At 42.1% G+C, this 12,660-nt stretch overlaps 1 protein-coding gene across 1 annotated transcript; it reads right to left on the reverse strand.

The window, feature by feature from the left end:
- Window positions 1-1,934: 1,934 nt before the first annotated feature.
- Window positions 1,935-9,523, reverse strand: Vim (vimentin). Its single transcript, XM_078023354.1, has 9 exons — window positions 8,812-9,523; window positions 8,078-8,138; window positions 5,567-5,662; window positions 5,319-5,480; window positions 4,784-4,909; window positions 4,210-4,430; window positions 3,732-3,775; window positions 3,194-3,279; window positions 1,935-2,298 (listed from the first exon to the last, which is right to left on the reverse strand). The coding sequence occupies exons 1-9, from the start codon at window positions 9,372-9,374 to the stop codon at window positions 2,257-2,259; spliced, it is 1,401 nt and encodes a 466-aa protein (XP_077879480.1). The 5' UTR covers window positions 9,375-9,523; the 3' UTR covers window positions 1,935-2,256.
- Between the last annotated feature and the right edge of the window lie 3,137 nt (window positions 9,524-12,660).

Consider the following 12,660-nt stretch of genomic DNA (forward strand, 5'->3'; position numbering starts at 1 on the left):
GTTCTTGGTTATGACTTCCAACTTATTTTAATGCACTTGTGTCAACTGCATTAAAATATTTGCAGAATTGAGAACTTGGGACTTAATGGGTTAAGGGCCTAAATATCTGCTAGTTTACACTGGTGAAGCAGATCATACCATGGCAGTTGTTGCAATAGGGGTCAAGCACACTCAAGAAGTCCCAATATGAACAGAATAGCCTTCTTACTAGATTATTCTAAGGATAGGATGACAGGGGTAACCTATTGTCTGAACCGGTACATTTGTGAGTCTGAAAGGGGCAGTTCTAATAATTGTGCTGACACACAGGTGTGAACTATGACTACTCTAGGCAAGTCAGGATTCAAAGTCACCCTAGCTAGGAGTCACTTCAGTGGCCAATCATTTCTTTACTTCTGCTGTGCCTGTTGTCACAAAATGATAAAAATCACAGCTAACATAGCTGCCTATAAGCAAGACTTCCCGTGAACTATTACTATTCCCCTCAGCAACTTCAGAGAGGGATACAGCAAGCACAGAAAAAAATTACAACATATGTCTACTGTATTATTTCTGGAGGAGAGGGGATAATAATAATAAAGATACAGTAAATGGTGGTTTAGAGAAGTCCAGGAATGTACCCAAAGGAGTTTCACTCCAAAATACACACTGTCAACCATTATAACAACTCTCTTGCCTCTGGACAATATCTTCCTTCTTCTATTTATCTAAATTCTATGAACTTTTCTAAGGTCTGCCCCATGGCAGGTCTATAGGAAGCTTTTTATGGCTATACTACTTATTCTCACTGCTCCAGTTTTTAAAACCTCATTACACTTACAGTTAGCACTGTCTGGCCATGTGATGTACATGTAATAATCTCATCTCCCCAGTTGAAAAGGCAGGGATTTTCATTTTGTATCTGATACCATTTTCCAAACACAAAGGTCATTAAAAATATCTATTCTATTAACTCTGCAGGTGCCCACTTTTAATGACAGATCAGCTGGTTGAAAGGGCAGGCCTGAGGGAAGAATTCTATTTTAAAAGTTTAAATCTATAGATGTAAATACAAGTGTACATGTTATTTATGCTCATACAACCGCATACACCAAAGCACGCTACTTCTCATAACTTGAAACTTGGTGAACTTGCCCCATTTCTCTACATCCTGCAAGTGGAAGTTGCATTTCCTGCAACTTTGGTCATTGCTTAATGATTCAAATCCCATAGTGGAATTTGTACTAATCTTGTGTTGCACATACAGAAAAAGAAGTTTGCATTTTTTAACTTTATGAAGTCTCTGGACTTGAAATTACACATGAACATGGATCCAGCTGAACTCATGTTATAAAGAGGTCTATCATTTTTGCACACGTCATTTTCTTACACAGGTTCCAAACTACTTACATCTGGGTATTATTCTAATAATCTCATCAGAAATTGAAAACATTGTAAGTTGAAAATGCATTTAATAAACTTAACCTACAAACAAGCTCAGCAACACAGTATAGTGCAGTGTCTCTTTTGTGTGGTAGACTGGGAGCTGTGGCTCACTGCATATAAGAGTACCATACCATATATCACTAGCCTAGAAAAAGACCAGAAGTACAATTTCTACTGAATGCACAGGGATTTTTGCTCATTAGGAAGTAAAAAAATTCTTCATTGAACCATCCTGAGTGGCGGGTCATCTATATCTATATCGTATCTAATTGTAAATTTTTTCTTTGGTGTACAGGATTAAACCTAGGGCCTCATGCATGTTAAGTATGTATCCTACCACTGAACACTGCCAGCCTAAATTTAAAAGATAATAGTAACAACTGAAAAGAAGTGAGCATAAAGAAATAGAATTTACTAACTTAATACCTAAATATTATTTTAGTGGCAAATTAACAAACAGGATTAAAGAGAGAATTGTTCTAATGTTATACAGTAAATAACACAGTAGAAAAGTTTTTCTAAAGATTTATTGAAGCAGAAACAAGTTGCTCAGATACTTGCTGGAAAAAAAGCAGTTTTAATGGTATTCAAAAATACTTTTTAAAAAGTATTCTAGCACAAGACTTCTTCGTAAACTAGATTATGTTGTAAACTTTTTTTCTAAATCTTTTAGGAGTGTCGGTTGTTAAGATCTAGAGCTCGTTCCTATTCCAAATCTATCTTGCGCTCCTGAAAAACTGCAGAAAGGCACTTGAAAGCTGTTTCTTTAAGATATGGATTTTTTTTTTATTCTTGCTGGTAATATACTGCTGCACTGAGTACGTACAGCTTTTATTCAAGGTCATCATGATGCTGAGAAGTTTCGTTGATAACCTGTTAAAAATAAATAAAACTCAAATCAAATATAATACTACATGCAAAAGTTTAAATTATCCCATAAATCACAGCAAAGAAAAATCTTATTAAACATATATAATTTATTGTGCCCTTTGGAAGGTCGCACTGATTCTACATGGTAAGAATTGCAGCATAGAGGGACCGATACATGTACAAAATGCCTGTCATCTATAGGCAAAATAACGATCCATGGAATTTATGACATACAAAAAGAAAACTTTTCAAAAACCTGTGTTTTTGAAGGATGCCATAAAAACTCTATGCAGCAAAGCTTAAAAGCAATAAAGGCATATTAAAATGAATGGCAAGTATATTTTGAATTTATGTGTAAGGGAAGATTTCATGATTACACTAAAGTGCAACCATGTATTTCCTAGTACAGAGCGGTAACAAGAAACCAATTGATCTGTAGACACATTCTTATATTAAATGAAGAGGTTTAGAAGTATTTAGGCAACAGTCATTAAGACAGGGCCATATGTCCAAGATTAAAAACAATCCTGATATTGAGGTAATCTGGTGAAGTAGTGTAGGAAGTAACTTAAGGAAGTTTTACTTCCATTTCAAATTAAGTACCACAACAGTTTGCTAACTCTGGAATGAAGGAAGAGAATTACTATACAATCTCATCCTGGAGCCAAATAATTACTAGGCCATGTGTATTGCTGGAACAAGCAGTTTATTCTTGTAGCAGGCATGAAAGGAAGAAATGGGAACTTCTCAAATTAGCTAGCTATTTCTGATATATGGGTTTATTGACTTGAAAGGGGATTGATACCCTTCTGAAATTACTCCATTTTATTTATTTTCTTTTAATTTGTTATTGTTTGTTTTAATTATTTTTCCATTTTTCTATTTTAAATATACCAACCTGTCCATCTCTAGTTTCAACCGTCTTAATCAGAAGTGTCCTTTTTGAGTGAGTGTCAACCAGAGGGAGTGAATCCAGATTAGTTTCTAAATAAGTAATACAAAAAATAAAACTTTTTAAAAATGTAATCCATTTTACTCAAAGAATTGATTATTTTGCAATTGTTTGGAAAAAAAAGTGCTATTCCCAAATAATTCTACGAATATTATCTGTTTGAAAACCAAGTTATCTAATGCCTCCTTGCCCTCATGAATGACACGTTACAGTGTACTCCATTAGGAAGGAGCAAAATTAAGTTTACATTTAACTTGAAGTGAAACATTCAAGAGAGTACTTGGATTTGAAAATTATGCATGTTTTCTGACATTTTGGCATTTTTCAGGTATCAGAAAAAATGAGGGCTTTACCATAAACAGATAAGATATGGATTTCTTCTTTTATTCTTGCTGGGAATATACTGCTGCACTGAATATGTACAGCTTTTATTCAAGGTCATAACCTGTTGAAAGTTTTCAAAAAAAGGAAATAAAATGCTTACCCCTCAGGTTCAGGGAGGAAAAGTTGGGAATAGGCAGAGAAATCCTATAAAAAAGATAAAGGAAAAACAGTAAAATTGTTATCCTCTAATAGCAAGGAATAAATTTATATACTCCTCATTTTCATCCAATAAAAATTACTCTTGCAATTCACATTAGAGATGTGTCTCATAACTATTTACCTGTGGTTGGTCTCATTAGTACATTTAAATTTTTATTTCAAGCATTTCCTCACAGAGACATAAGCTAGAGACATTACAGAGGGGAAATAGTGTGGATTTTGACAAACTATGGGTTCTAATTCCAGTTCTGCTATTATTAGCTCTGTCTGTGGCAGGTTACTTCCTCTGAACCTGAAGTTCCTCATCTATAAGGAGTGGAAAGGAGTTACCTTGAAGAAATGTTCAAAAGATAAAAAGAGGGGCAGAGTGCCTTGGAACTCCAGCTACTAATTCACACATAAGAGTCTGTGTTCTCTACCTGCTCTCCTCGCCTTCCAGCAGCTTCCTGTAGGTGGCAATCTCAATGTCAAGAGCCATCTTAACATTGAGCAGGTCTTGGTATTCACGAAGGTGACGAGCCATTTCTTCCTTCATGTTCTGAATCTCATCCTGCAGGCGGCCAATAGTGTCTTGGTAGTTAGCAGCTTCCACGGCGAAGTTCTCTTCCATTTCACGCATCTGGCGCTCCAGGGACTCATTCTGCAGGAGGTGAGAAGGGCTTCCGAGATGTTACTTCCTGGAAACACCTAGCTATTCCCAGAACCAATTATTGATGGTATACAATGGTCCGTTAGTGGAAAAGGGTGCCCACTCTAATTTTGGATGGAGAATGTGAGCAGCAAGTTCCTCTTACTGCAAGCAACCACAGATTAAGCTAATACCTCCAAGAATTCCATCTAGTGCTTTGTGCGTCTATCTGGAGAACTCATTTTCTTTGGACAAATATATAAATTTTCTTCACTTGAAATTTTGTTCAGGTGTCACTATGAGCTTGGTCAACAAAATGGATCCAAGCTCATAATTTCCTCCTTTTACTATGAGGTGGTACTCACAGTTCCTTTAAGTGCATCCACTTCGCAGGTGAGAGACTGCACCTGTCTCCGGTACTCATTTGACTCCTGCTTTGCCTGGCGCAGAGCATCATTGTTCCGGTTAGCAGCCTCAGAGAGGTCAGCAAACTGTTGGGAAGAAATCAGAAATGGATATTGTCCACATTCGAGTCTTTTTACTCTTAGGGAAAGAAATCATAATTCTGACCCAGTGTTTTCTGAACTATGTCTAGTTTATGTTTTGAAGTTACAGAAATAGCATTAGAATGCTGACTTTAGTTTTCAAACAGTATTCATTCTATTGAACTCATTTAAATATAGTGGTGTTGGGGATTTCTCTGAAGTACTGTAAAAGATTAGTGAAAACAGGGTCTGCTATTCTAAAAGAGGCACAGTGCATGGTGGGGAGGCTGTAGCAAAAGATTTAAGTTAAAAACTAGCTTTTGAGCCAAGCTAAAAAATAGTTAGAAATCACAGACAGGTGCAGTGTTTTCAGAATTGCTTTTCTTTTGTTCTACCACACGGACTCACTGCATACCTTGGACTTGTACCATTCTTCTGCCTCCTGAAGGTTCTTGGCCGCCACACTCTCATACTGCTGACGTACATCACGCAGGGCAGCCGTGAGGTCAGGCTTGGAGACATCCACATCAATCTGGACATGCTGTTCCTGAATCTGAGCCTGCAGCTCCTGGATTTCCTGAGGGAAAGGACAGACAGAAGGTCAGTCAGGTGGACAGGGAGCAGCTTTCTCCTCATTCATTCACTGACAGCTATTCCACTGACCTCATCATGTAGTTTCTTCAAAAACGCGATCTCTTCTTGCAAGGATTCCACTTTACGTTCAAGGTCAAGACGTGCCAGAGATGCATTGTCCACATCCTATTTTGAAGAGAGAAAAGACAAGATATAGAGGGTGCAAACGTCTACGGTTTATCTCATTTATTCATTTTAAGTTAATCACATGAACCTAGTCTCTTTACTATAGAAAAGACGTTAACAAATTTTATGACCCTTGAATAAGTTTATAAATCACTTTGTGCTACACTATGCTATGTTCTCTTTTCCTATTTATAAATTTGAACTGGGACTCAATTGTTTGTACTCAAAGGAACTGACAGCCTAAAAATAAATAAATGTATACTAACATGGTAATGAGTGCTCAATTATTCTTGAATCTACATTTTTATCAGTAGTGTTTTATTATTTTTTAAATCTAGAAAATCAATGCTGCAGAGTTTTTACGATTTAATTCCATGGAATAACATGATGATCGGGGTGAGCAAATTTCATTTCACAATTTCATGTAACATGAGTACATGTAAAACAGAAATTTGTGCTTCAAAAGTTTAAGCATATATCTAAGTTCATTTTCTCTCTCTCTCCCTTTCTCTCTTTCTCTCTGTGCAAATGTTCTGATATTTATCCTTGGGATCCAGAGCAACTATTTCATTTTCTGGCATCCAGGTTACAAGACTAGATTTATATCAAGTAGCAATTCAATCCTCCAATTCAGGATATGCACAGGCAAAGGTGCAGCCAGGTAAAGAAGAAAAATAACTATATTTGTTTTGTCTTTTCTAGTGAATTCTTCTCCTGAAACTTCCCTGACTCATCCTATATGGGTGTGTCTATCTTCTTCACTTGTTACTGTGTCAATTCAGTTACTTAGCCAGTTTCACAATGACTGGCCAAAATGTTTGCACAGAACAAAACTACAGAGAGACTTCTTGCTGATCTTGTTCTTCTTTGTTTTCACTATTTATTAAGTCTACATTCCAAACCAGAATGTGTGATCTTGCAAATAAGATTTTATTTCCCCTCCAGGGAATGTTTAATATCCCTTATCTTGTAATAACTTGGATTACAGTTTATTAATAATTTGGATTATAGTTTATAGCCTTATAGTATTAAAATGTTGAGACACTTATCATCTTCATGGAAAAATGTTTAAAAATGGAATAGAAAAAATTCATTTGGGCTTCCTGTTAAGCCCTAAAAGAGATATAAAAGATACTTTATTAACCTCTTTTTAGATTTTCAAAGTGACATTCTATTTCATGGAAGAGAATGAAGCATTTATTTAATCCCAAAACAGGGAATCTTTCATATTGTATTGTTTTATATTAACTCATAACTCTGCAGAAAACATTATAGGAACAATGGTCATAAATGCGCAAGGACTAAAATAAGCCACATATAGCTTTGTTTCAATTGGTTTGGCAAATGTGTTTCAGATTAAAAATGTTATCCTAGACTACTTATCTGAAAGAGTTTTGCAGCAAATCCCATTAAGTGTTCCCAAGAGCAAAACTATGCTGGGAATCTCCCTGGTTTGGGATACCAATTTTAACTCCATCTAATTTTGGAGCAAAAATAAAAAGCTTTTCATATAATTCCAGTATTCATCCTTGGGTTTATTTTTGTTAATGGAGAGAATAAAAAGAATATAAGGACGCAATAAAGAAAGGCTTCTCAAAATGTGAGAAGTGACTGTAGCTTTAAGAACTTTACACATCACATAATTTACCAGTCTGGGGCAGATATTAGATAACGGATGTTAGCAAATACTTGTGTCCAATTAAAACTATGCTTGCATCATTACATATTCAATAAGAATGTAGCCTGTTGCATAGCTGCTCTGGGAACACAAAGACTCCTATTATTTCTGTCCAGAGCCATCACATTTGCCAGAATGTGTGTATCTACATTCCATAGTGAAGCCCATAGAAACCATTAATACCCTTCAGCCACAGGGACAGATGGCTTCTTTTCACCCTTATTATATCACAAAATAGTTGTGCATAGTGATACCTCCATCTGACTTTAATGCCACAATAGGACTTGGAAAGAAGCAAAGAAACTTATTGGCTTAATTCCAGTTAAACTAAGTTTCTTATCCTCCAATACTTTTTACATTTTAAACTATAGGGCTTTAAACTATGTGTGTGTGTGGTGATCTTGTAAAAGTGAGCCAACTTAGCTTAAGTAAACCACAAACTAAATCAAACTGTATGTGTTTGAAACCAGAATGCCAATGTGTTACAAAAATGAAAGGGGAAAAATATTTCTTTGCCAATAAAAATCTTGAAACAAAGCAAAAAGATAAAATCTTTATGTCCTAAGGAACGGTTTCTGTTCACAAAAGTTGCCATCTTTGGTCTTTCCACCACTAGGAGACTTTATATAAAGAAGTGAAGTTTTGCACTTTTTAGATTTTAGTGAAGTAACTTAGAATTGCCTGTGGTTTTGTTGGGTGGGGCCCGGTGGCTGCAAGTAGGACTAGAGTCTACAAACCTGTCTGAAAGATTGCAGGGTGCTCTCGGCTTCCTCTCTCTGAAGCATCTCCTCCTGCAATCTAAAACAGTTGCACATTAACCAAAGGGGAACTGGGAAACCGCCAGGGGCGGGGCGGCCACACCCAAACACCACGTCGCAGTGCCTTGAGACAAGAGCTGCTGCGCCATCTCCACCCTCACCAGAGACTAAAGCTTTTAGAACTCCCGCCTTCTGCAGTTTTAGCCGGACCTGGGGGTACCACGCTGAGACAAAACGCTCGCTGCAACAACTTCCAAGACAAACCCCTCTCCCACTACCCCTGAAAAGCCTCTTCCATCCCTTTGTCTTGCTTCCTTCAGAACTATCCTCTCCCCCCCCCCCCCCCCGCTTCCTTCTGGCAACTGGCAACCCGCCAGGAGAACCAGGAAACTTTCTGAAAGTTTGGGGAAATCTCTCTCCATCTGTCCGATGGCCTTCAACAACAGATAACGTGGTAGTTTGAAGAAATCTCTAACAAGAACCGGAGCGTTCTTGGGCAATGAGTAGGGGGAGAAGGGAAATGCTAACTTCGAGGTCTAGGTTCAGGGCGGGGCTGCGCCACTGCAACCACAGCCTCACTCCCCCACGTTCGCCCGAGAGCCAGCCGCAGCCCAGGCCTCTTCCCCAAGGGCGTGGCAGCCACTCGCCGGGGTCCTGTTCCCCTCTCCCTCCATTGCCGTGCCCCCCGTGGGGCGCCGTGAGCGCAGTCTTACTTCTCTCGGAGGCGCATGATGTCCTCAGCCAGATTGTCGCGCTCCACTTCGACGCGGGCCTTATCATTGGTGAGCTGGTCCACCTGCCGGCGCAGCTCCCGCATCTCCTCCTCATAGAGGTCCCCAAGACGCGACTTGCCCTGGCCCTTGAGCTGTTCGAGCTCGGCCAGCAGGATCTTGTTCTGCTGCTCCAGGAAACGCACCTTGTCTATATAGTTGGCGAAGCGGTCATTTAGCTCCTGCAGCTCTACTTTCTCGTTGGTGCGGGTATTCTTGAACTCGGTGTTAATGGCATCGGCCAGTGAGAAGTCCACCGAGTCCTGCAGCAGCCGCACCCCGGGCACGCTGCTCCGCAGGCGCACGGCCGAGGAGCGCGAGACATAGGCACCGCCTGGGGACGAGGCATAGAGGCTTCGGCTGGTGCTGGGGCGCAGCGCGCTACCCAGGCTATAGGTGCGGGTGGACGTGGTCACGTAGCTCCGACTGGAGCTCGGCCGGCTCGCTGTGCCTGGACCGCCGAACATCCTGCGGTAGGAGGACGAGGACACAGACCTGGAGGACATGGTCAAGGAGGGAAGCGGTGGTCTGGGCGGCTGCGGAGGTGCGGACTGTCTCCGGGAGGAGAAGTTAGCAAGAGCGCGGTGGGTGTGGGCGGTGGGAGCGCTGCTGCGTCTCTAGCACGGGGACCCGGAGCAAGAGTGGCAGAGGACGGGACCCCGCCAAGGGCGCTGTTTTTATAACCCTGCTAGGAAAGAGGGTCCCCTCCCACTGCCATCCTAGCCGCGGAGCGCGCCAGCCAATGGGGACCCGGCGAGAAACCGGGAGGGTGGGCGGAAGGTTGGGGCGGGGGCTCCCTCGAGCTTTCTTCCTTGGCCGGCCGCCCTTTTCTGGGCACAGTCCCGTTACTTCTTGGGCTAGCCTGGGACTCTCAGGGGCTTTCCTGGTGATGTCCGGAACTCTGCTCTCCCACTGGGTGCTGAAAAGCGCGGGGTGGGGTGGCGGGTGTGGGGAGCGCCGGAAAGTGGACCCAAGGGGTCCCAGGCTTCCAGCCAAGGGGGCGTGGGAGGAGACGAGTTGGTGGGAGGGGCGCGGCCGCTGGGCTGCGGTCTGATGGGAGTGGGTGGGTGTGGAGACCCGCGGGCAAAGGAGCAGGAAGAGGGGGAGGAAACCCATCGATCGGAAGGCGTGGAGAAAGAAACAAAGAGAACCGGAGATTGGAGTGCGGGGTGGAGACGCACGCAGCCCAGGACGCGGAGCTCAAGTCCCGCGCGGCTTCGCGCTCCACCCGCTTCGAAAGGGGACTACTCCACCCGTGCTTCTTTTCATTGTCTAGTCTTGGGGAATCCTGGGAATCCTGTTCAGGGACCTGAAAGGCCAGCTCAAGACGGCCAGAGCTTCGAGGCTACGGCCGAGGAAAGCCCAGGGGAGGGGGTGAGGTCGCTGAGTCACCCGCCGTGACTCACGGCTCCCTGCTGCACCGCGGAGATTGAAGGCTCCTAGCGGTTCAGGGTAAACCGTTAGACGAGATTGACTCAAGTCTCTTCTGGGCCCGCGCGCGACGTTTGTTCTAAGTTTCACCGACTTAGACCTGGGCCGCCGCTTTGATGTGTGCGGTCCAGCCGTAGGGAGACAAGAGCGCCCCTAAGTTCTTAAGAACTCGCCAAACCTGACTTTGTTCCAGTGCGCGGAATTCTCGTTAGTAAGAAACTTTTGCAGAACCTGGAGAGCGGCCAAAAGCGATTCTCTGAGATCACAAATGCACTCCGGGAGCCTTTTCATGCAAAGTTCCCTCCCCCGTCCCTCTGGTCTCCTCTGTCTCTCTGTCTCTATCTCTCAGTGTCTCTCTCAGTGTTTGTCTCCCTCCCTTCCCCCTCCCTCTTCCTCCTCCCCGCCATGAAACCACACCCGACTTTGAGCTCGATCTGCAAGTTCTGGGCGAAAGAGGAAACGGCATCCGTAGTTTCAAAATCAAATTCAAAGATCACTGGTTTTCTGCTAGTGGAAATCATTAAAGGTGTAATCTGAACAATTGCACAATTACTTAGGTATTGTTTAAGAACTCCCAATTTGATCAGTTCCAATGAAAACCAGTTGTATAACTCAAAGGATGGAATGTTTGGAGGAAATAAATTTGTGTTAAGTTTCAGGACAGCGATGTACAGTGTAGGATTCTGGTGCAATGTTGCAGTCCTGTCTTCCACAGGAATCCATGCAATTGGTCTTGGAGTTAAAACTGTCCACAAAGCAAAAAGTTTGGGGTCCAGGACATGGGAGTGTCCGGATTTGGCCTTCACCTTTCTAGGGATATCATTCAATTTAAAGGCTATTGTTTCAGTATTAGTAACAAGCCAGACTAAGTGGTTAGCAGCTCTGGCCCCAGGGGATCTGAACGGAGGACTTGTGATTAAGCAGTAGTTGAAAAATGACAGTTTTTTTTTTAAGTGTTTAGATTTATGGGCTACTGCAAAACCATTGTAAAAGTAATTCTGTGGTAGATAAAGAAGTTTTTCCCTATGCTTATGGGGGGGGCAGGGAGACACAAAGTATTGGAGATTACCTGACATTATTAAAAAAAAATAGTTTAGAGCCAAAGGAAGGATTTATTCTTGTTTCCTTTATACAGACCTCTTTTAGGCAATATTTTGTTTACCTCATTTCAGTTAGTCTTGGCAAATAGTGCTGCCAGGGTTAAGCTGCAGGACCCTTTGGGGCCCAGCTCTCCTGCTGTGGCTTTCTTTATTCTCTCATTCACTGGGGAGGCTGTGGGTCCTTCCCAAAGAGCATTCCTGGGGCTAGCCTGTGCTTCACATTACCATCTTGCTTACTGAGAGCCTTTTATTCAAGCCACTGCTCAGCAAATGTCACCATTGTGAGTTTGCCTGGAGCCCTTAGGTTGAGAAAAGCGATTTCCCAATGGAGGAAAGGGAGGGTGGACCTTCCTCCTGCATGAAATGTTGATCTCAGGGCAGTACAGTGGTACTGTCAAGGGACACTTGTTGACTGACTCACTATGGAAAATGAGGGCAAGGGCAAAGGTTCTGGTGTGGCATGGCAGTGTGCCCTGTCAGCACCCACACAAAATTCCTCAGAAAATTACTTCTCCCAGGATGGGTTCTGGCCCTTCTCATCATCTGAGGGGCATCTCTTCTTTCTAACTTGTTGCCACACTGTAATCTTAGGGGTGTGGGATCTGCTTGATGCCTATAAAACATACAAAAGTCTGTGTGTGTGTGTGTGTGTGTGTGTGTACATTTGTACATGTGTAGTATCCATTGTGTGTTTCCTGTTGGAAATTGCTGTAGTTTGGGGAAGACTGTAGAGTATAGATAAGTGAAAGCTACAAAAGCACTTCGCCATGCATGAAAAATACATAAGACTTTGAAAATAATTTAGCTCATTCTGAGAAATAACATATAGTCCCAGCTCAGTGCTTCACCCAATGGATAATAGTGATGGGAGTGGGGGAAAATCATTTGTCTAAATGAACACTGTCAAATGTGAAAACACATCTTGCTGGCTATGCTACCTATGTGCTTAGCTTCCTTTTGGAAGTAAACAGTACACAGACAGAGATATCTCAGCTTTCATATTTATTTTCTGATTGCTGTGAAAACCTATCTCAGAAGTATTTTTAAAAGCCAGATTCGGCATGATGCAAGTTGTATATAAATAAGGACATGGTCGTATGATCTGTAGGCCAGTGTAAACACTACCATGTCTAAAGTACTAACAGTGATTTTGGAATTTGCAAGCTGTGGTGATGTCAGTTGAATTGGGCGACTTGAACTGACAAACCAGCCAACCGTGTGGACAGGAGCTTAGTGCCTCTGGAGGCTTTGGAAACTGGCT

The sequence above is a fragment of the Ictidomys tridecemlineatus genome, chromosome 10 (genome assembly GCF_052094955.1).
Source record: "Ictidomys tridecemlineatus isolate mIctTri1 chromosome 10, mIctTri1.hap1, whole genome shotgun sequence".
In the NCBI taxonomy this organism is placed as follows: domain Eukaryota; kingdom Metazoa; phylum Chordata; class Mammalia; order Rodentia; family Sciuridae; genus Ictidomys; species Ictidomys tridecemlineatus.

Coding starts and splice junctions, on each gene's coding strand:
- Vim (XM_078023354.1), bottom strand. CDS start 9,374: ATGTCCTCCAGGTCTGTGTCCTCGTCCTCCTACCGCAGGATGTTCGGC. Junction 5,663..8,077: donor CCCTGCAATCTTTCAGACAG/GTTTGTAGACTC, acceptor TCTTCAAAATAG/GATGTGGACAATGCATCTCT. Junction 3,776..4,209: donor CTGGAAGGCGAGGAGAGCAG/GTAGAGAACACA, acceptor TCTTTTTTATAG/GATTTCTCTGCCTATTCCCA.